Consider the following 22,977-nt stretch of genomic DNA (forward strand, 5'->3'; position numbering starts at 1 on the left):
AATCATTTATTTATTTATCATTTGTTTGTAACGTTTACAATAAAAAAATTTTTTTTGCACTGTATAAATACAAAAATTCATCACTATTGAACGGTTTTTCTAAATTTTTAGATGCAATTATATTTTTGGTATTCAATATGGACTAGGAATAAGCATGTGGGCGTATGTGATGGATGTAAGTGTGACGTTAGAGATGTGATCAGCGTACATAGTAGTGAGTTGTTTTGAAACCATCCGAAGATTCGATGAACGCCACAGTTTTGAGCTGGCCAGCCTACATATTGCATTCCTTGTAATGTGTCAGAATATATTGTTTATAATCGTTAACTCATTAAATATTAAAATATTTATAGAAACCATACCCAATCGACGTAGGTATATACATTCTTACGATAATTGCACTACCTTCTTACACAATATTTCTTGCCAAATAATTTTATAGAAGTATAACTTCATACTAGGGTACCCAAGCACCCACTGTCCACTGGTTCTTTTGAAAAAACAATTTATTACCTGTTATCTGCGATTAATCGATGATTGAAGTACGATTTGATAAGACTTGACTTAAGATTTAAATCGTACTTGAATCACAGTCTAATCTCTCCTGCATCTAATATTAATCAAATTAAAAAAATTTTGAATATTAACACTTGTAATTAAAAAAAAATGTTCTTTTGAACTAAGACACGCATGTAATGCTTTACGTTTGAGTACCTAAGATAAATACAAGACTATTAATTTATCATAACTGGAGTAAGCATAAGAATTTTCTAATTATACCATTTTCAATTTTTTAACGTAATAGTAAAAAAAATAATACAATAACATTTGAGGAAATTAATGGCTTACACAATAGACGTTATTAAAGTCGTAAAGTGCATCTATATCACAGTATAATCCTAATTTTATTCCATGTGAATCATACTTTACAAATTTCAAATCGTGTTTCACACAAATTCACACGTTTTGTTGGAAAAGCATTTACTTTAATTTAATTCAATTGCATAGTTCTGCAGCAGATTGTTGATTTTAGTTATTGATAAGATATGCTATTAGGCAGGCAAGCATTAACAATAACAACATAACCAGTTTTTTATTATCAACAATAAGTGAGATGTGCTCTTAGGCCGGCAACCATCGGCTACAAGAAATCTAACATTTTTTAGTAGTATTAATAAAAAAAATTAGCGAATTAATAAATAAAAAAAAAAAAAAAAAAAAAAAACAATTTAAAGCAAAAAGTGTCGGTATTAGAAACTCAATAGTTTTTAAAAATTATAAGCAATTTCAATCCCTTCTTAAAATTACTTTGCTATAGTTTTTTTGTATTATCACAAACAAAAGAAGTTTTTGGTTGAGTAAGCATCGGCGATTAGAAATCAGGCAGTTTTTCATCTAATATTAAAAAATAAAATGTGATCTCTGGCAAGTAGGCATCGAAAATTTGGAACCCCATATGGTTTTTCAGTTTTACTGATGGAAAACATATGCTTTTAGGCAAATGAGCGTCGGTGATTAAAAAGTCAATAATTTTTACAAATTTGTTAAAGCAATTTTAATTTCTAATTGGAAACATTTTGCTATTAGGCGAATAAATATCGGCGATTAGAAATTCAACAGTTTTTTAGTATTTTTGATGAATAAAATATGATCACAAGCGAGTAAGAGCCGGCGATTGGAAACCCAGTAGTTTTTGTATATTATTAATAAATAAAATAAGCTCTTAGGCAAGTAAACCATGGTCATTAGAAACCTAACAGTTATTTACTATTATTGATGAATAAAATAAGATTTTTAGCGAGTCAATATAGGTGATTAGAAATCTAACAGTTGTTACTATCATTAAATAGTAAAAATCATTTTTAGGCGAACAAACATCGGTAATAAAAAACATAATATTAAAAAAAAATAAATTAAACCAATTTTCATCTTTAATTGAAATATTTTTGCTATAATTTTTATTATTATTAATAAGTAAATTACGATGTTAGGCGAGTAAGCATCGACAATAAAAACCCAACAGTTTTTTAATGTTCTTAATAAATGAGATACGAACTAAGGCGAGTTAGCATCGATGTTTAGTAACCAGTAGCTTATTTGTATTTTTAATAAATAAAATAAGCTTTACCATGAGTAGACATCGGTGACTATGTACTATGTACTATGTTATATAGATGAATAAAAAACGTTTTTAGACGAGTAAGCATCGGTGCTTGCAAGTTAAACAGTTTTTTATTGTGATTGACAATTCAAATATGATTTCAGGCGATATGCGTTAGCGATTAGAAAATTAATAGTGTTTTAAAATTTATTTAAGCAGTTTCAATCTGTTATCAAGATTACTTTGCGTTAGTTATTTAGGATATGTATGAATAAAATATGCTTTCAGGAGAGTAAGCATCAACGATATTTTACTGTATTCGATAACTAAATAACAATTTTCGGTAAGTAAGCGCCGGCGTTTAAAAACGCTACAGGACTCAGTATTCTGATTAAATGAAACGTGCTTTTAGGCAAGCAAGAATTAGCAAATAGCAATCAAACTATTATTACGTGCAATAAATTACATGAACGTATTATCGGTCGAGCAAGCATCGATGATGTAACACTCTTCTAAATAATCTCTATGACTAAAACGACTAAGGATATTTTTTGTTTTTAAAGAGTACAAAAATACAGTTAGCTTTTCAAAAAATAATGCTTGCTTACCTAAAAATAAACTATTGATATAAACAATACTTATAAATAGTTGAATTACTAATCGACAATTCTAGTTCTCCTAAGAGCACATTTTACTTATCAATAAGACTTCAATCTGATGGCCCTCTAATCGCCGACGCTTACTTGCCTAGGAGTACATTGAATTTATTAAAAGTACTAAAAAACTGTTAGGTTTCTAATCACCGATGCTTACTTACCTAAGAGTGCATTCTATTTATTAATAATACCAAAAATTTTTTGGGCATTTTATCGCAAATGCCTACCTGCGTCTGATCGTATTTTATTGATCAATAATATTAAAAAAACTGTTGGGTTTCTAACTCCTGATGCTTGTTTGCCAGAAATCGTATTTTGTAAATAAATAATAGTAAAATACTCTTGGGTTTCTAATCACCAACACATACTTGTTGAGATCGTTTTTCAATTTTCAATAATAGTAAAAAATAGTTGGGTTTCTCATCGCCGATGCTTACTCGCCTAAGAGCTTATTTTATTTATTAATAATACAAATAAACTAATGCAAAATAATATCAATTAGAGATCAAAATTGATAAAATAAATTTTAAAAAACTATTAAGTCTTTAAACACCAATTCTGACTCACGAGGAATTGTATTTTCTTATTAATTTTACTAAAAAACTATAGGGTTTCTTATCACCAATGCTAACTCGCCTAAAAGCTTATTTATCAATAATACAAAAAACGACTGATCTTGTATTCGCTGACGCTCACTTAACGGAGTTGAAGTTTTTTTTATTAATAAAAGTGGAAGAGCTGTTGGATTTCTAATCACCGATTTTAACTTGCCAGGGATCGTATTTTATTAAATTATAACTGTAAAAAAAATGTTGGGTTTCTAATCACCGATGCTGATTCCCCTAATGGCTGATTTTATTTATTATTAATACTACAAAATGTTAGATTTCTCACAGCCATTGGTTGCCTGCCTAAGAGCACATCATACTTATTAATAATATTAATAAACTGTTTGTGATTTTATTGCCATGCTTGCTTGCCTAAGAGCATATTCTATCAATAACTAATAATAAAAAAACTGCTGCGGAACTATGCAACTGAAGTGTAAGTTTTTCCAACAAAACGTGTGTACAATTTTAAAATTGTATTAACATAATTTATATGGGATGTAATAAGGACAAGATTCTAAAAGAGGTGCAAATTACGATGTAGATCCTTAGTTTACTTAAACGTTATTGTCTTGCCTTGACTACTATAATGTTGAAAGATTGGAATTGATGTGATAAGAAAATTCTAATGTTTACTCTAATTATCATAATTACGTAGTCTTGTATTCATCTTAGGCAACTTAAACATGAGGCATAACATGCGTGTTTCAATTAAATTGAGGACAAATTTTTTTTAATACAAGTGCCAAAGGTAAGAAATTTCGAAAATCTGACTTATATGGGACGCAGGAGAAATCAAACTGTGATTAAAGTGTGATTTAAATCTTTAATCACGTCTATTAGTATTGCATTTAAATTGGTGATGAATCGTAGATAAATGCAAATTTATTGATTTTTTCAAAAGCAAACTCCAATAGCTTTTTCTTAGTGAAATTTTAACTGAATTTTTTTTTTACTTAAAAAAAAAAAATTTATTAAAATATTTAAGGCAGATTTTTTTTATTCATTGCAAATGTTTCTTTTGTATTTTTAAGTTTAAATATTTGTTCAAATCGCATTTGAGTTTTCTTATACTTTTACGTAAATCACATTTAAATTCCACCTATTATTAATACTTTCGTAAGTGGATCTAATTGAGTACTTTATAGTACTCACTACATGTAAAACTAAACTTTTTTTTAGCTTTAGTTGTATGTCAATACAATTAGGAGTTATTTATTTAATTAACAATAAAGAAGAGATAATTAGTAACGGTTGTTTTTACATATTCCTTTTATGTGAAAAAAAATTTTATGTAACGCAGTAAACCTATACTAGTGTTATAATTGTACCTATACTAGTCTTACTGATATATAAAGCAAAGTCGCTAAAACCGTTGTAATCGCTAACTGCGAAAACTATTGAACCGATTTTGCTTAAATTTTGCATACTGATTCTTGATAATTCCGAGATGGTTTTCACGTAGCTTTTTTCTTGAAAAAGTGAATAACAATAGAGATAAATAAGCTTAAAGTTTTGCTAAAATAATCTAGCTGTGCGCTTTAGTTCAGTAGAATTCGCTAGGTGGCTTCAAGGTAAAATTAAAGCCACCCACAATCAGATATAGTGAAAAGTGGCTATAAGATGCCCCATCGAGTAGACAGGAACCCATAACACCAAGAACAGAGAAGTCCGTCGTGCAGCTGGGTATCCTGACTACCGATGACACTCTTCTCTTATGGACATGCTAAATAAATCGGTTTTAACCCCGGATCCCCAAAATAAACGAGTGCCACAGAATAACAGGCAATCGGAACGTCAACGTCACCGGTAGAATACCAGGAACCGTTTCTAGTCACAGCACAACCTGCTCCAGCACTTCAGAGCATTGTAGCCATTTAACCATCCGACCTGGTGCAGTCAGAGTATTTTCTACTTCAAATGCGAGCAAGGCAAGACAGCCCTGAAAAGTACGGGCAGCCACAACGGCCTTCTTCTTAATGGTCGTCCGAATGGCACATCTATAGAGAAGGTATTTTCCAGGACCACTTTCCTGACTACCGATGAACGGTTAGTTATCCGGGGAACCATCTAAAGACGAGATATTCTTTGTTCAGCAGCGTACTTCCGTTCCTGTACGGTCTCCGTACACAGAGACTCAAAGGATAAGCGTCAAGCTACCCGCAGCTGGCTCTTCATCATTAAGAATAATAATAAGGAATAGCTGCAAGTTTCACCACCAGCCCTTTTTAGGGCCATTATAAGTATTAACGTTCCCTACTTAACCATTAATCTCATCGGTCCTTTTCAGAACCACCTTAGTTTAAATTACCTTGCCAACAAAAAAATTTTTACTACGATTTCCAGATACGATTCGTCAATTAAAAGACTATGTAAGGCCGGCCACTATTAAACCAAGTCAGTCATTCACTGGCAGACGTCAAGAGCACAATTGTTCGTCGCAAGGCTGGGAACCCTGGTGACCGACGACCCTATATTAACCTCTCGACTTTAAGCATTCAACCAGGAATCACCGATCCTCTCCAAGGTCTGCTTTGGGAGAACCTAACGACTTTGGAGAAAAAATAATAAACGTGAGCCAACGAGACAGTTTTTAACGAGCAAGCATTACGAACCAACCTTTCTACCTAAGATCACCAAAACAACTGAGTCTGCAAAAAAAGGAGGTGCTTTAGACCCCGTCTTCGACGTTATACCAGGAGACGCAGACGTTGGGAAAAAGCTCTACAACTGGCTCCAAAGCTTCAAACATTGTAGTTTTCTTCCCGATCAGTGTGGTGCTACAATAACAGGCCCGAGAAGATTACCCTAAGGTATCCAGGCAGTCACGTTTGCTGGAAACTTCAGTCAAGAAAGTCTTTGCTTAAGAAGCTCATCGGTCCTCTTTAGGTTTATTAGACGTTGAACTACCTTGCCGACAAATATATTACAACCTAATAAAGTTGAAAAAAATAGTCTTTAGGGCTCACAAGAGTCTTATGTATGCCAAAAGTAAGAAGAAGTTGAATTAAAAGGAAAACTCTAAATGCATCTCATGAATACAATTTTAGGGGTCAAGAAAACGACGAAAGAATTTATTAAGTGAGAGATCAGCTTTTCACTATACCCCTCATAGTAATCTCTTGAATCTTCTAGACTTCTTAATATGTAGAATATGTATTTGTATTTTTGTTGCGATAAATAACATAGAGATCAAGCTCCAGGACTTTGTTGCTCTAGTAATAAAGTTGTGGGATAAGAGAAAAATTTTTTTAATAATATATGTTTTGTGAGCTTTGAATCTCTACAGCTTTAAAAAATAGCCTTGTTCATAGATTATACGGAAGAAACTGCAAATCAACGGCCTTTTAAGGCCAACGATTATTTTATGATACAAGGAATGCACGTTACTTTTCAGTATAATTATTTTTTTTTACTTTTTACAGCTTTTTACTTGACCAAATAAATTGTATGCATTCCGAACAATTATGTTTTCAATAAGAAGATTTTTATTTCGAGAAGTATCAAACTATATGTAAAATTTTTAACTGAAAAATTTTCACATTACATATCAATACACTACGGTGTTCCATTGAGTGAGTCTCGAGACGGGGGGCCGCTAGTGTTATATATATTATACTTGTGTTATTACTGTCCATCGTATTTATTATTCCTTTTCGTTTTAATTAAATTAACTTCGATTTTTAATTTAATTTTCTGAACACAAATTACAACTTTTTTTTTTATATTATAGTGCTCTACGTCCGACTCCTTTGATAAGGGCACTACTATGGGCACTTAGCACTTGGGAGAAGGAAAGGAAGAGGGATGGGAGGCCTCGCATTAAAGGAGGGAGGTAGTGGGAATTTAGGCAATTATGCTGTGAGAAGGTCGCCTTAAACCCTCCTCGAGGAGCATTGCGTGGTGAAAAAGCACATGTGAAAAATCACAGAGGTACTTGCCCGAAAAGTCGCACTGGCTGGGAATCGAACCACGGTCTCCCACGTGCCAATCCACGACCTAGCTGACTGAGCCACCACGCGCTCTACAAGTTATAATTGTAGTCTTTAATATGAAATATATATAATATAAATATATCATAATAACGTAGTTGTGGAGTGTGTAAGAGATCCTGTGTTACGTTTTTACTAAATTATGCATATTTAATAATATTTAATTGTTTATGAAAAAAGAAAAGTGTCTGAAACGCCTATTTTTATGTTGTTATTGGCTCTTATTATTAATGTTACTTTATTTAATTTATCTTTAAAATTGGAGTCCACAAGGCACCGGTTGTCCTGTGGTTTAACGTGCACTGACACCTTCTATAGTTTAAAATTGAACTGACACCTTTTTCGGCAAAAATTTGAGCTGACACTGTCTCCGGGTTAAAATTGAGCTGACACCTTTTTAAAACAAATTTTGAACTGACACTTTTTTTAATCAAAACTTGAGCCGACTCTTTCTTTTGCTCAACCATCGATATATTGTAACTCACAATGTATACTTAATGTGTTTGAAACTAATGGTTTGTGAAATAGTTAAAGAGCTTGACGTACACCACAGAAAAGTTAAAATTTTTGTTGTACTGATTGTAAACTGATAATTAAACTTAATTAGCTTAATTTTTGTGAGAATCGATAAGATAAGTACTGTTTACACCGTACGTCAAAGCAAAACAAAAATGAAATAAAATTTAGTTAAGATGTAAGTTAGTGTTATTTGATTACATATTGACTTCTCTACAAATATTCTGTATCTATTAGATTATAATGATTATGTCCGAAAATACTTATACTAAATCAGTTAAATGTTAATACGGATACTATTATTTTATGTATAATGAAGCGCATAGGTTTACTTGGCCATTCTACGAAATAATTCTACTTTTTTCGATATTTACAATTATAGTTTTCATTAAGTGTTTTTAAAGGGGTTTTGTTGCGTTAGCAAAGGGCTAAGCAGGTAACTGTTATTGAGATTCACCTGATGCTTTAATAGATTCTGTATTTTTACATAACAATGTTAATTAAACAGTATAAAAGTTATCACCAAAATGTTGTGAAAAAAGTACATTACAAATATGTTCATTTGTTTGAAACAAAAATATCTTTCTATAGATTTACTGATTCATTCTTGTTGTTTGGCCTGTTTAATCAAGTTCTGCTACCTGGGCCATTGAAGTATTATTAACTTGGTAACTAGTTGTATCATCACTACTGAATCCATCGAAAAATGAGTTAAGAAAAGAATTTAATAGTCCTTCATGATTGCCTTGAGATGGTTTGCTTTTAAAAAAAATATGTCCAACTTTATCAAGATATTGAATAATGCACGGATCTTTTGTTAAACACGTGGTGTACTGTTTGCATATAGTTGTGAATAGTCCGTAGTTCCTCCTACAACAGAAAAGTTAGAGTTAAAAAAATGTTAGTATTTTATATCCTACATTAACAGAAAATATACCCATAGCAAAATCAAATCTTTTTACAGATTTGTAAAATTTACTATAGATAGTAATCTCAAGAATTAATATTATTCCTTTGATAAGCTCTTAATCATTCTTTGTATAAAAATGAATTACGGCTTACACAAGACACAATAAAATACGAATTGTGTAAAATCGTAGTAGTAAGGAGAACAAAGCACAATGCTTAAGATTTTTACAAGTTTAGTAAAAAATCTGAAGATACTCGGCAACTTGTAAAAATTTTTAAAATTAGGCAATCTTAGCTTGATAAAAACTAAAGTTCAACAGCAGTCTAAGACATGAAAGCTCTAATAGATATCATGCTTTACAATGTAAGATGTCAAATTTTCTAAATTTCGTATGGAGTTTAGGATTGATAGTCCTTAAAATCACGCTCTTGTACTAAATTGTTGTCACAAGTCCTACTCTATTTTTAACATAAAAAGATAATTTTTTTACAACTTGGAATATTAATTATTGTAAAACTTTTTTATTGACGATTAAAGTTAATAATAAGTTTTAAGACACTTCAGTAGCAAAAAATTAAGATTACGGCAAGTTTTTATCCAAAATCTTGCTGTTTTCAACCTTACTCAATGTTTACGTTAAGTTGCTCTCACATGTACAATGACTTTTGTAAGTTTCTTTAAAAACAAACTTTCAAAAGCATGATGAGGTAGACTTTCTCGTGCTTCCAAATTTTGTACCCCACGAATTAGGGTATCAAACTTTTTATAATGCAAACTAACACTCCAGTTTGAAACTCCGGTTACGAGAATTTTAATGTACCCGATCTATTGGAACACGAGACTTTTCTATATTACTATTACATCTATAAATTTGTATTAATAGTTGGGTTACCTTTGCAACAATCAATAAAAAATAACTCCAACGTAGGCTCTGTAAAAGCTGCAAAGTTAACGGATACAGAAATAGAAAGGGAATGAGTGAAAGGAAGTATAGATTATTTTAGAGAAAAACTACGACGCGCTATCAATTCAAGTGACGAGAATAAGATAACAGAAAAAGCTTGAACTAAATGACAATGAGAAAATTATCCTATAAAATTAAAGATACAGCTCGATTTATTGGACAATGTTGTAACTATAAATAGAAAAAATAAGCTGACACGATACTTATAAATACTTTAGTAGGTAGCATGTGAGACGTAGACAAAGGGCAGTAAAACTCGGACGAGACAAAATAAAATGGTTGCGGTAAGCTGAGAAGACAAGGCCATACACAGTGATTAAACAAAGGGCTGACTTTCTGACATAATCAGCCGATCGTACGATATTGTTGACTCATAAATCCTTTTACGATACCAAAATTCACATTATAAGACAATCACTGCTCGAAAATGATTACCTTATTTCTTTTATGAATTGACAAACAAAATGTAGAATTTCCTTTTTATCAAAAAAATGTAAGTTAAATGAATTACCTCAGCACACAAATGGAACCTTACAACCTACCATATCAGCCCCTTAATGTTCTTATATGATAAGTTCTTATAAGATAAATTTACTATGTTAAAAACTACAATATCCAATGTAGTTTGCAACAGATACTTTAGTTAGCAAGCAAGAGACAGAGAAAGAGAGAGAGAGAGAGAGACTGCTAGATACCTGGAGGTGCAAGACATCACCTGTTTGAAAATAATTTTAACTTCTGAACTTATCTCAATCAATCAAGAGCTGAATGAGGAAAAAAAATTTATAAAATTGTAAAAAAAAAATTTTCTTTATAATACTATATCGAAGTATTTTCCACTGCAATGAGCTCTGAATTTTTTTTTTTTTTTTAGCAAAAGTGCGATAAATAATCAGCTATTTAATTTATTGCACTAGCTTAACATTTAACATTAAGCTCAGTGTTTGAAAGCAATTAAGCAGATTAGACAAATCATTGAGCCTTTTTTAAATGAAGTGTTATTTTTCATTGTTGACTGATTAATCTCTGTCATGATAAATGAAAATGCTCATTTTTTTTCCTATTTTGGGCTTTAAGTATGGTTCACAATTTCTAATTTTCTAGAATCAATGTATTCAGATGATCAAATTCGTCAAAGCGAGAGAGACAGACTACTAACCACCCAGAAATGCAAGATGTCACCAGTCAAAAACTCATGGCAACTTCTGTAGTCATCCCAATAAATCTTAAGTTGAATAGAGAAGGAACAACATCATAAATAAAATTGTAACTTTCCAATCCTATGTCAATGTAAAAATCCTACATTCACTTTATGTGAGATATATATTTAGCGCTCGGAACTGAATTTCAGCGCATGCGTAGTAGCAAGGAGTCAAGACGCTGCGACGCTACACTGCAGCATTGAAAACGTATAGCTTGATTCAATCTCGCGCGGTCAGTCTGTCGATACGCACTCCCTACTTTCATATTTCCTGATTTGATTTCATCTTGCTTTATTTCAGTTCGGCTCACGATTGTACCTTTAATTGTAAGGACGATAGATAGCATATACTCAAGATAGTGAGAATAAACGTGTTCGTATTTTTTAATAAAACCACTACTGTTGTACATTTTATTGCCCGATCACATACCTATACATCCATACTGCTAACAGGTTGTGGGCCTAAAAAAGTGTAGTGTGGTTGTGCATTCAAGACCTCCCTAGCCGTTATTTTTTTCTGTGATCGAGCCCATCTCGCGTTAACTCGCATTCTTTTTGACCTCCACGTATTCTTGCCCCTTTTTCTTACAGGCTTTTTACAGGCCATCGACGAGGCGGTGTTGAGGTTGACATCAGCCACCAGTGAGACCGAGCAGATCGAGGAGGTGACAGCTGACAGGGTGAAAAAAGGGTGAAAAAGATTGTGAGAAAAATACAGAAAAAAGAAAGTAAGTAACTGATAATGAAACTTATAGTGTCTTCATCAGTCGTTACGTTGACATAATGTGTGTTTGTTTTTTGTTGTTTTTAAACCGAAATTGTATAAGAGCGGTAATGATAGATGTCATAAATGTGATAAAAATGACAATAGATAGGATTTGTGAAGTGTCTCATAAAGCTAGTACTCTGTAATTCTCAAAGGTCAAGAGTTGGTACGTATTTTTCTTCGCGAGACAGGCTTGCATTAAGGTACGAGGATTTTCATTCAGCTGCTACAGCTACAGCTACCGCTGAGGGGGACGGCTCAAAGCGGGGAGAGGGACTCTCGTTTTGGCTCTGACTTGCGTTCGATCCGGCCGGGCATATGTATTCCGTGTAGCAGGCTTGGTAGCTGATGACGCGCATAGAGCAGCCATATTAGATAGACTTTTGTTTATTTTTCCAAGTCCCCGTACAGTGCGGCCTCGATCCTCTCCGTGGATTTTCACGCTCAGACTAGAGGTAAATGCCGACTCAAACCAAAATGCAGAAATTTAAAATTTCTAATTTTGGTATAATGCGCGTCAGCACATCATATTAACAGGCAGAATATGTTTTTGATGTAAACTCACTGGATACGCTGTCAGAAAAATATAAAAGAATGGAAGAAAACATGAAAAAGTTTAAAGAAGTGATGGTGATAAGTAGTAAAAATGTAGCACTGTTTTCGTCTAATGATGAAGTATCATATTTAAGAAACATTATTATGTGCCTGTTATACATACAATTGTGCTCGATCACGTTAGAATTGTACTGCTATTGTGTATGACTTTAGACATGTTGGGTTCGCATGCTTAAGTCATCTGCTGTATCTCGTCCCATGGGTAGTGCGCATGCATTGCGTTTGTGTGTGAGTGCTTGCTCATGTTTCCCGGTGACACAGCTTTTATTTGACTGGTTACTGGGAAATAGTATATATAACTTGATCTGAGTTATTATAGGAGATACGAGTGACGATAACGATACAGTAGACCCGTTTAATTTAATGGAAAAACATGGAGGTATCACTTACACTATCCCTAAACACAAGCAGCACATTCCAGTCAAAGGTTCTTTAGATATATTAAAGATAGGAGATTGGAATACAATAAGTTACGTAAGAACAAAAATTTAAGATGGACATAAACAAAGGGAACCTTTAACAAAATAGCAAATTAAAGATTTTAAAGATAGAAAAATTATTTTGATCGATACCACATCTCGAGACAAAAATAAAGATTTGAGCGATAGAGAAATAAATTTAATTGATCATCTAAAGACCAGACTAAAGAGTTGAGAGATGAAAAAATAAATTTGATTCTTACTTTATCAAGATAGCAAATTTAAGATTTGAAAAATGGGAAGATAGTTTTGATAATACCTCAACTAAAAATAGCAAAGATTTGAAAATAAAAAAATTGATTTGATTAATACAAGATTATTTTAACAAGAAAGCAAATTAAAACTTTGAAAAATAGAAAGATACATTTGAGTGATACAAGATTATTGAAACAAAATAGCACATTAAATATTTAAAAAAGAGAAAGTCAGATTTAATTTTGAATAATAAACCTTAATAATTGATAGCAAATTTAAAAAAAAAAATTTTTTTTAAAGATTCGATTATAACATGAACTACAGATAGCATATTGAAGAATCTGAAAGATAGAAAAGATAGTTTAAAGAAATAGATAGATAAATTTGATTAGAAAATGGCGGGCAAAAATAACGATCTTAAAATAGAACTGACTAAAAAAGTCTGCAAGAAAGACATTTAGGAGATTCAAAAAATGATTGAGGATAATGAGCAGACTTTAAATCGAATACTGGGTAGATTATCCCTAGATTATTAAAACAGAGTGTACTTTATTACTTATCCTACGGTAATAGTGCAAAAATTAATGATATTGAAAGAAGTGATACACAGATGAAGGCGTATAGATCCACGAAAAAATTGACATTGTTAGATTTGATCCCGCAAAGCAAAGTGATACTAAATTTTGCGAATTCTTCGATGGACTAAAATGGATTTTGAATGGATTTTGAATAGATTTTGATGGATTTAAAATTTGTTAGTAAAACTCAGAGTTTTTGGAAGATGAGAAAAGAGATGGCTTTTACCATAAAAATGTCCATAAAGTACCAAATGTGAAAATGACAGATTCTAATAGACTGTTTAAAAGCGAGAATGGCTAGTTCTATAAATATTTACGTCAAGGATAAAGAAGGAAAAAGTGATATAAAATTGCTTAGATTTAATGCATAGAGTAATATATTTGTTGTTGGACCCAAAATTTTACTCTCTACGCGCACGGAGGAACCAAAAATTTATGAAAGAAACTTCATTAAATGCGCGAATAAAAATATCTCCGTGGACTTGAGAGTGGAGGGAGAAAGGTGGGTTTCGGGTAGTAATAACAAAAACAAAATGGTCCTAGAAACTTGCTGTCGCTTCGTCAGCTTGTTGATTGAGACATGTGTATCTATTTATACTATCTTAAGATAGATATATTTGACCAACGCTCTAACGAGACGTCATTCTCCGATGCCTATAAAGTTTTTATTGGATAGTGGAGCTAGTGCAAGATGGTCGGAGTACAAGCAATATTAAAAAGTGTAAAGAAATCATAGAATATTAGTTTTTTTATGCTTGTCATATAATTTGATGTAAATTAAATATAAAAAACTGTTACTTTTAGTGAAAACATCTTTCATCAGTATATGTACAACAAGCAGTTCTTTTAGAGACACAAAACCTAGACAAACTAAAAATTTGAAGATTTTAAAGTCAATAAAACCGCAAGTCAGCACCAACCTCTCCCAAACAATTCAGAATCCACACATTCTCCATTGGGTATGACAACAAGATGTTCCAAGCACTTACTGGCCACTTTGTACGTTAGTTGAACTATAAATGGTTGCTTAAGCGCTCCAGGTTACTTGATAAATGGTGCTTGTGTTATCAATTCATGCTTCATTAATTGATAAAGGAGCTAGTAAGTGACCCGGAATATGTGGTGATAGGAAACGGCTAGTAAGTGCCCCTGATTCTTTATCAATTAATAAAGTAGCCATTAAGTGCCCTGGGCTATATGGAGGTTGGCGCTTGTCTTATTATTTAATGCGTAAACAGTTAGTAAAATGTTACATTATATGTCCACCAAGTGTTTGCCAAGTAACCACTAAGTACCCGGCACGTGCCCACGAAGTGCCCAGCAACTGCATGGCAAGTAACTTGAAAGTGCCTGAGAAGTGCCCTACAAGTACCCAGAAAATGCCTAACCAGTACTCAGTAAGTGCTTAGAAAATGCCTGACAAGTACGCGCCAAGTACCCGGCCCCAACAAGTACCCTGAAAGTGCGTGGCAAATATCCAGTATATGTCCATTAAATGTCCAAGAAGCTTCTGCCAAGTACCCGGTACGTACCTATCAATCACCCGAAGTATGTTTGCTAAGTATTCACTAAATGCTCAAAAAATTTCCGACCAATGATCAGGAAGTGCTAAGTACCCGCCAAGAGCCCAAAAAAAGCCTGCCAAATGACAGAAAGATTTCTACTAAGTACTCAGATAGCATCATTAAAGTAGCCTCAACAAATCACCCAAGTGCTTATGCAATACCTGGTATTTGCCTACGTTGTCTAAGCTGTGTATTAATTTTTGTACTTTTTAACCTATTTTAACTATTTTTTATACATGAATAACACTTCATCGTCTTAGAGAGTCGAATGCTTACGCAGCAAGTAAACAACGAAGCGCTTCTATACCTATATTTGTTGGACGATGGATTGAAGCAAGGCTGGCTACTTCGGGTAGGCAAATCTATACAATTTAAGAGTTTACCCTTAATTTAAAATTATAAAAACAAAAATAAAAATACTTCGTTGCAATCTTATTGCCAAAAGTGCAAGTCTCACTCCAGTAATACTTTTCTTTTGTAAACAATAATAATATTTATATATGCGAATACAGAGTCGACAAAATTCTCATTTCATAAATTTGAATACAGCGCAACTTTCTCGCAAATCCACTTATGGAGTGTCTTCAACTCTTACCTTACCATAACATAAAAAATTGATTCTGTCCTCATTTATTGGACTTCAAAATTATTCCTTGAGCTGTACCTGAGAACTGACGATGCTGCAATGACATCAAGATCTCTGAATTATCGTGCAATTCTTAACTTCTTAATAAAACAAAAACCAATGAATAAAAATGAATTGTAACAAAAGAAAAAGCAGTAGATCAAGGAAAAAATCTTATCACAATTCTGAACACTAGAACTTATTATACTAATCACAAAAAGCTGCCAGAGAACAATTTAAAAACAATATTAATAATCACCGCTACTGGAGAAAGAAGGACTGGAACCGCAAAAATCAACATGCTAAGTGATCATATTGACAAAAAAAACCGCATGGAAAAATAGACGAGACTTCAAAAGCTGCTGCGAACAAACGTCCCCAAGATACCTAATGGACGGAATCGGGACCACCCTTCGATTGGTATATTAAACAACCGATGGCTTTATGTCCCAACTCTTAAAAGCCTTGCGACTTACACCCCTTCAAGCCATGAAGGAATTTGCTTACCTTAATTGTTTCTTAGTCCTTTTCTCGATTACACGAAATCAAAAACTGCCTTTCTTCCTTCTCTCTTTCTCACAGCACACCACGGCACGTCTTCTCCAATCCCCATCTCTCATCCGCATAACCGTGATCGCCGATTCTGTTGTGATACACAACAAATCACCCAACAATAGAGGGATCGGCAACATAACCACGCTTCCTCCCCAGAAACCACCGATTGCCAACGGAATTTTCCTCGCAGCAGCATGATTTAAAACAAATTATTTCAGAGATTCTTCCAATATTTACAAAATATTGAATCACAAATTTATGTAATTTGTAGTTATCACAAGTTTATAGTTTCTATAATACCAATACAAAAAAAGATCTCAATTGTCTATATAATTTTTGAATACATGATCTGCAATTCGCTATTAAAATATTTAAAAATTTAATAAATTTGTGATTTGCCAAAAACATGTTTTTGACGTACTCCTAATTTATTAACATAATTAGTTTTATTTTTTAATTCAATATTTTCACCATGGCAAAGAGGTTTAGTTTCTACCAACAGTCCCACGACTATCCTGGTTTAATGTTTTGGTTGGTCACGTCGAGATTTTAAAGAACTTGATGAGGCTCATTAATATTCAAATAATATTGTTATTGTATTGCTTTGTTTTGTTAAGAATCAAATTATTTGAACTAGAAAGAGAAACTAAAGAAAAATACCAAAACTTCCCGTAATGAAACATTATTTAACTCGAAACAAAAGATAGAATCTTTTCAAGTAACTATATCATAAAAAAAAATTTATGAATCAAGGAGCTATAGTATCGAAAGAAAAAAATTTCTCCATCTATGGTCAGAGAATATTAGGCACAACTATTTAGCTTAAACGTTAATTTACTACTTTGATTCATAAAGCAAGGATATTTCATCTATGGCGTGGACAAGCATTGCCACTAGTTTGTTTTTTGAAGGAATGAAAACTCACAGAACTTATAAAATATCTTGAGATCTAAGTAGAATGTACAGTACTGTTATAAAATACAATGAGATAAAAATGAAGTGCACGTAACTTTTGTAACTTAATCAGAACTAAGCATTCATGATATAAAGAAAATATTTAAAGCCGTCGATGGACTTCCTTTACAGGAATTAAAAAATTATAATTATTTACCATTTAGTAATAAACTTATTACTTTAAGTAATTACTTTTAGTAAATTTTTTAAATTCAATAAATGCAGATAAAAATATAATTTAAAGACCCTAAAGTTTTTAAATCTTAAGCACTTTTCTAAAATTGAGCAATAAAAACATGCATTCATTCAATGGACAAACACTTTTTGTCGCAAAAGTACACTGAGAAACTGTGGGAGAGCAGAACTCTTTCGAAGGAGCTCTGCTTTACCAAACACTAGGGCTACTTATCTCCGCTCAAGTGGGGCAGCTGCTGTCCCACAGCGAGAGACTAGAGCCCCCCTTGCGGTGCATACACAATCTCACTTGGCGAGACTGCAACTGTCTCCTATGTGGCTATTTCACTGACAGTGCGATTTTGTCCACCCAGTGGGACGCCACAGCTCCCACTTATGCAGGATACAAGCGATCCTTCGAGTGTGGAATACCTGTTGTACCGTAAGTGGCGCTACATACGCCCTACAACTATGAGAGCATAACCTCACCACGGCTGGTACATCACTGCTCCCACTTCTTTCTCAGTGTATAAGAAGATAATACTAAATCAGATAAAGTTTTAGAAAATTAAAAAATTACTAGATGTTTGCTCGGAAGCTTTTAGTAGCGTTAAGGAATTTTTATTAAATAATGTTATTCTTACATATAATTAAAAAAAGTTTCAGTCAAATAACTATTATTATACAAATAATTCCAAAAAGTAAGACTTATTATTCTATAGGTTAGGTAACTCATAATAGATTAATAGAGAAAAAAATTTTTATTTTATTTAATTCAGTATCTAACTCCACAAACTAAACTTCAAAGATACACCAGTCTAATGCAAATGAGCAATTTATTTATTCGAGATGGATTTTGTAACAGAACGGATGAGAAAGTATAATTTGATGTTCATTTACGAAGAGGCGTAGGCCCACTGTAAGATAGCTTAATGTAAGCATGGAGCATGGTATTTTTATACAAAAATACACTTCATACAACATATACTTCGTACAAAACCCGTACTTATGATTACTAACTTAATGTATGTAAAAACAGTAAGTTTTTGGTAATTGGTCTTAGAATTACATCATAAACAAAATATCAAAAGAAAAATTTCCGGTGCACTGATACTGTATTTTCACTTTCTTGTGGTTTTTTATTATTATTATTATTATTATTTTTTTTTTATGTTAATGCTCAATACTAGACTTACATCTAATGCATGCACTTTATCCCAAAAAAGTATGTTTTCAATGGGGGTTACAATGTTTACAGTAACTTTCAGATTCAGGAAATGGTTTTTAATCAAAAAATTTCAGTAAGGTTTGGAACAGTTAACTTCTTTCTAAGCAAGTATTTCGAAAAATGGTATAAATGGTAAAAATGTATCTACAATTACTTGTAATGTAGTCAATTCTTAGCATCTTACTAACGATAATTCAACTGAGGTTTCTTGAAAAAATAATACAATTTGCAAACAATTTATAATTGTATGTTTTCAGAAATGTTTCCAATAACACACAAAATTAAAATAAAGGGAATGGAGTGCGAAGCACACAGAAGTGATAGGCTCCCTATTATGTATATATTATATAAATCAAAGTATACTCACGACTCAATTGAGTTTAAAAGACAAGATAAGAAATTCAGTACTGGATGAACATATGGTGGTCCTTCATCAATTTTTGGATGTTGACTTACATATATTTCGAAAATTTCGCTAGCTATCGATTTTTTTTTTAGACAAAGTAACCTGGAATGCAGAAAAAAATCATACTTAAGCATAGAAAAAAACCATTAACAGAGTGTTACACAATTTACTGAAAGATAACATTAGAAACAATTTTTAGGGTTAAGCATACGTAATTAAAGTACATACACTCACATCCATATGGTCTTTTATATATGTATATTATTATTAAAATCAGTTAAGATACACATACAACTACATTACTGTAAGAAGTGAGCATGTATTTTTCAATTTATGTAATTCATCTTTCAAGGGACAAAAAGTCAGCAATGAGTAGATGATTTTCTATTGTGATAAGCCTACTCTAAAAACCGAAGGAGGCCTACTTACATATATTAATGTAAATTCAGTAATTTGTAACTATGTTTTTAAAAGTATTATGTCCATAATACTTGAGATGATTGCATAAAAATAAAATTATATTGTTGACGCACATATTCCTTGCTGAACAGAAACAGATCAGTTATGACAATTACTGTAGTAATGTGTAGAAACATGTATTTTAAAGTTGGTTTATTGACAAAAATTAACGTAAGATAACGAAACAGGACATACACAATAATTTATTTTAGTATTATATAAGTCAGGTTCTTTAGAGTGTTTTCTCATGTTTGATATTTGAACTTATAAATTCTAAAATTCTTTTTTTATGGTCTTACACTAATACTTCATTGAAGTCATTTATTTTTCGCATCTTTTTCGTCACCTTAGAAACATCACTCTAAATGGCAGATAAAAGGAGATCTTGTTAGTAAAGAACAGCTTTAATGAGCAGCTGTAAATAGTAGAAACATATGAAATCAGAGGACAGTGGGTGCTTGGTTATCCAAGTAAGAAGTTAAGATACTACTATAAATTGCATGGCAGGTAATATAGTTTTGAATATAAATTTACCTCCTATGAAACGATATTGTGTACAAAGGTGGTGCAATTATCGTTGGAATGAGGATACCTACGTTAGTTGGATGAAGTTTCAATAAGTATTTTAATATTTAATAACAAAACAATTATAAACAATATATAATGGCAAAACACAATATAAACAAAATATGTAGGCTGGCCAGTACAAGACTGTGCACTTTCATCAAATCTTCCGATTGTTTTAAAACAACTTTCTAAGAACATAAAAAATACCCTTAAAACATAGTAGATTGTTCAGCTGTACCCTTTTTCACACGTTTACTTTTAAAAAATTTGCAGTTTACCATGTAACCTTATAGAAAAATCACTTTAAATTGCATTTACAAGACCTGTATAAAACTCCCACTTTTTGTTTGTATGAAAGATCACTATTAGATAACCCTGTTTTATTTTCAAATGGATTTATAATTTTGTTTTTTTTTATAACTTAAGAAAGAGGGAAACAAGTATGTGTGAAAGCATTTATGTAAGTACATATATATGAAAAAAGTAATTTCCAGCGTTGCTGCATATATTTGCGCTTCTCCCACCTCTCTAAATTTTGAGCTAAACTTTTATCCGACAAACTACGTGATTAACGTCCATAAGTCAAAAAATTACCTCAATCACAAAGAAAAAATTGTGAAAGAAGAAAATCCAATAAGAATGAATTATTCATACAGTAAAAAACTTTTTTCAATTATGAATATTTCGAAAAACTGTGAAAAAATTGTTTTATTAATTATTTATTTATTTAAAAAAAAAAAAAATTAGAAATAAGTAAATAAGTGTTTATTATTACATAATCGTAAAGTAAAATAAAATGTATCCAGATTTTCATCAGATTCATCCCATCAAGTCCTCGTCTTTTTCACGAGGACTTTTGGTAGGGCCAACGTGGATCGCTTAGGCGTACCATTCCTCACGGTGTAATAGTTGGCTCCGAAATCCCTGAATTAATTTTAAGATTTATTTCTATTGGATTAACTAAGGATAAGGACGTGATAAAATCAAAACGTATATTTCACAAGGCGTAATTAAAGAAATAGAAACTTGATTTATTATACTTGGAAAGTTTACAAACAAAAGAATAAAGATAGACTCATCAGCTTTCGAGCGCACTAACAAATAAAGCTTATCCTATTCGGCGTAGTCAATCGAATACACTTCTCCTTACTAACATACTCGAGAGACGAAATTCGGAGAATTATACAGGTCACGCTATGTATCGTGGAGTGAATGCTTCGAGGAAGAGAGCGCGCGCGCCTATTACCTTACAATTCAAGAATCGGATTTTGGACTACTACGGGTTAATTATTTTTAACACTTCAATTCTATTTAACACTCATTTATAATTGAAAACAAAAGTAAAGATTTATGTTTCGGTTTTCATCACTATGTTCATTAATCGCGAGTTGACTTTATATCATTATATCACTTAAAATAATCCAACTTAAAATTACGCTATCAGGTTTACGGAAAAAAGTACGCAGAGGCTCGACGCAAAAAAGGAAATCAAAGATTTATCCATCCGGAAATGCAATGGTCCCAGATTCAGGAAGGAGAATCAAAATCCAGATTTAACGAGTACGTATATAAAAAAGGAGAACACCGTCTACACCACTCAGCTGGCACTGGGGCCACCACTCAGTTGATATATTAGACAATTGGGGTTTTACCACCCACTCGCCTTAATCAATTCGGGAACGAGTTGAATAGCTTCGTGGCTCAGACGGGATATCTATTCACACTCTTGAAACAAGGTCCAATGTTGCAAAGAGTCCCAAGGCTCCTCAGGTCACCGGGAGGAACCTCCTGTTCCCTTGTGGAACTCCAAAAAGACTGCTCTCCCCTTTGACTCGATCCGACTCATCACCTCGGTATCCCCGAAAATAGGACCTCACAACACTTCTCCCGGAAAGTATATATTGCGCAAAAGTATTATAAACAGACACTGCGTCGAGCCGCCTGAACTGTTTTCCCCCAAAAATCACCTTTTCAAAAATGAACGAAAGTAAGAGCGCTACAATATGTATGTGTATAAAGATTCTGACGTATACTTATAAGTAAAACCTTGCAAGCTGCTCTGCTAATGTAAACTAATTTCAAAATTTTTGAAGCATGTACTTGAAAAATATATTTTATTAAATAAATTATATATTTATCTAATGTATATTCAAATCAAATAAATAAATAAACAGTAAATAAAAATTAACATAAGAAATAAGCAACGAACTAAACGATAACATGAAGTAATACGAATTTCGTATATTGGGCACGCTCATAGCTAAGAGGGTAAGGGTCTCGGCCAAGAAGTTGGGGGTTCAAATATTGTTGGAGATTTTTTTTTTTTTTTTTTTTTTATAAAAATTGGTTGAAAAAGTAAAGCAAGTAAATTTAGATTGTGTGCTATAGTAAGTGCGGTGTTATGACGTTGTTTAGTGTGGCGGCGATGTGTGGTGTACAGGGGACCGGAAATACGTCATGAGAGGTGGGGCAAAGGGGGAAGAATTCAGAAAAATTCACTTTCGTTACACTTTTTCTTAAGGTCACCAATCTTAAAGCGTTTATTTACTCTGTAGGGCAGAACGTGCCTATATAAGTATAACTTAAAAAAGTGTAGCAAACTTGATACTCAACATAGGAAACGGTTTAACCTTTTCAAAAAACACACCGGATACATAGTGTACGGAGAAAAGAAAATGAAGAAGAATAGGCAGCAGGTGTATAGAACGTGGTAAACACTTATCAAGCAATAAAACACTGAACACGAAACTTTTATTTCACAAAACTTTATTGTAACTAACGTATAATTTAAGATTTTCTTAATGAGTTTCAGAAGCGTAAGCTTGATGAGCAGAGTCCCATCGTACAGAGACTTTACAGTAGG

At 32.5% G+C, this 22,977-nt stretch overlaps 1 protein-coding gene across 2 annotated transcripts in view; it reads right to left on the reverse strand.

Annotated features, from left to right (window-relative positions):
- Nucleotides 1–8,334: 8,334 nt before the first annotated feature.
- The window catches only part of LOC106639399 (Golgi to ER traffic protein 4 homolog), a 346,839-nt gene continuing 332,196 nt past the window's right edge, over nucleotides 8,335–22,977 (reverse strand). Inside the window, exons 5-6 of one of the 2 annotated variants that reach the window (XM_089595047.1) lie at nucleotides 19,050–19,190; nucleotides 8,335–8,743 (exon numbers count right to left, since the gene is read on the reverse strand). In XM_089595047.1, the coding sequence (XP_089451173.1) occupies nucleotides 8,497–8,743; nucleotides 19,050–19,190 (388 nt within the window). In that variant the 3' untranslated portion in view covers nucleotides 8,335–8,496. The remainder of the gene's footprint in view (nucleotides 8,744–19,049; nucleotides 19,191–22,977) is intronic. The other variant, XM_089595048.1, reaches the window with a different exon arrangement.

Source organism: Copidosoma floridanum, unplaced genomic scaffold (genome assembly GCF_036245765.1).
Source record: "Copidosoma floridanum isolate Cflo_tuat_1 unplaced genomic scaffold, Cflo_Japanese_pri ptg000024l, whole genome shotgun sequence".
In the NCBI taxonomy this organism is placed as follows: domain Eukaryota; kingdom Metazoa; phylum Arthropoda; class Insecta; order Hymenoptera; family Encyrtidae; genus Copidosoma; species Copidosoma floridanum.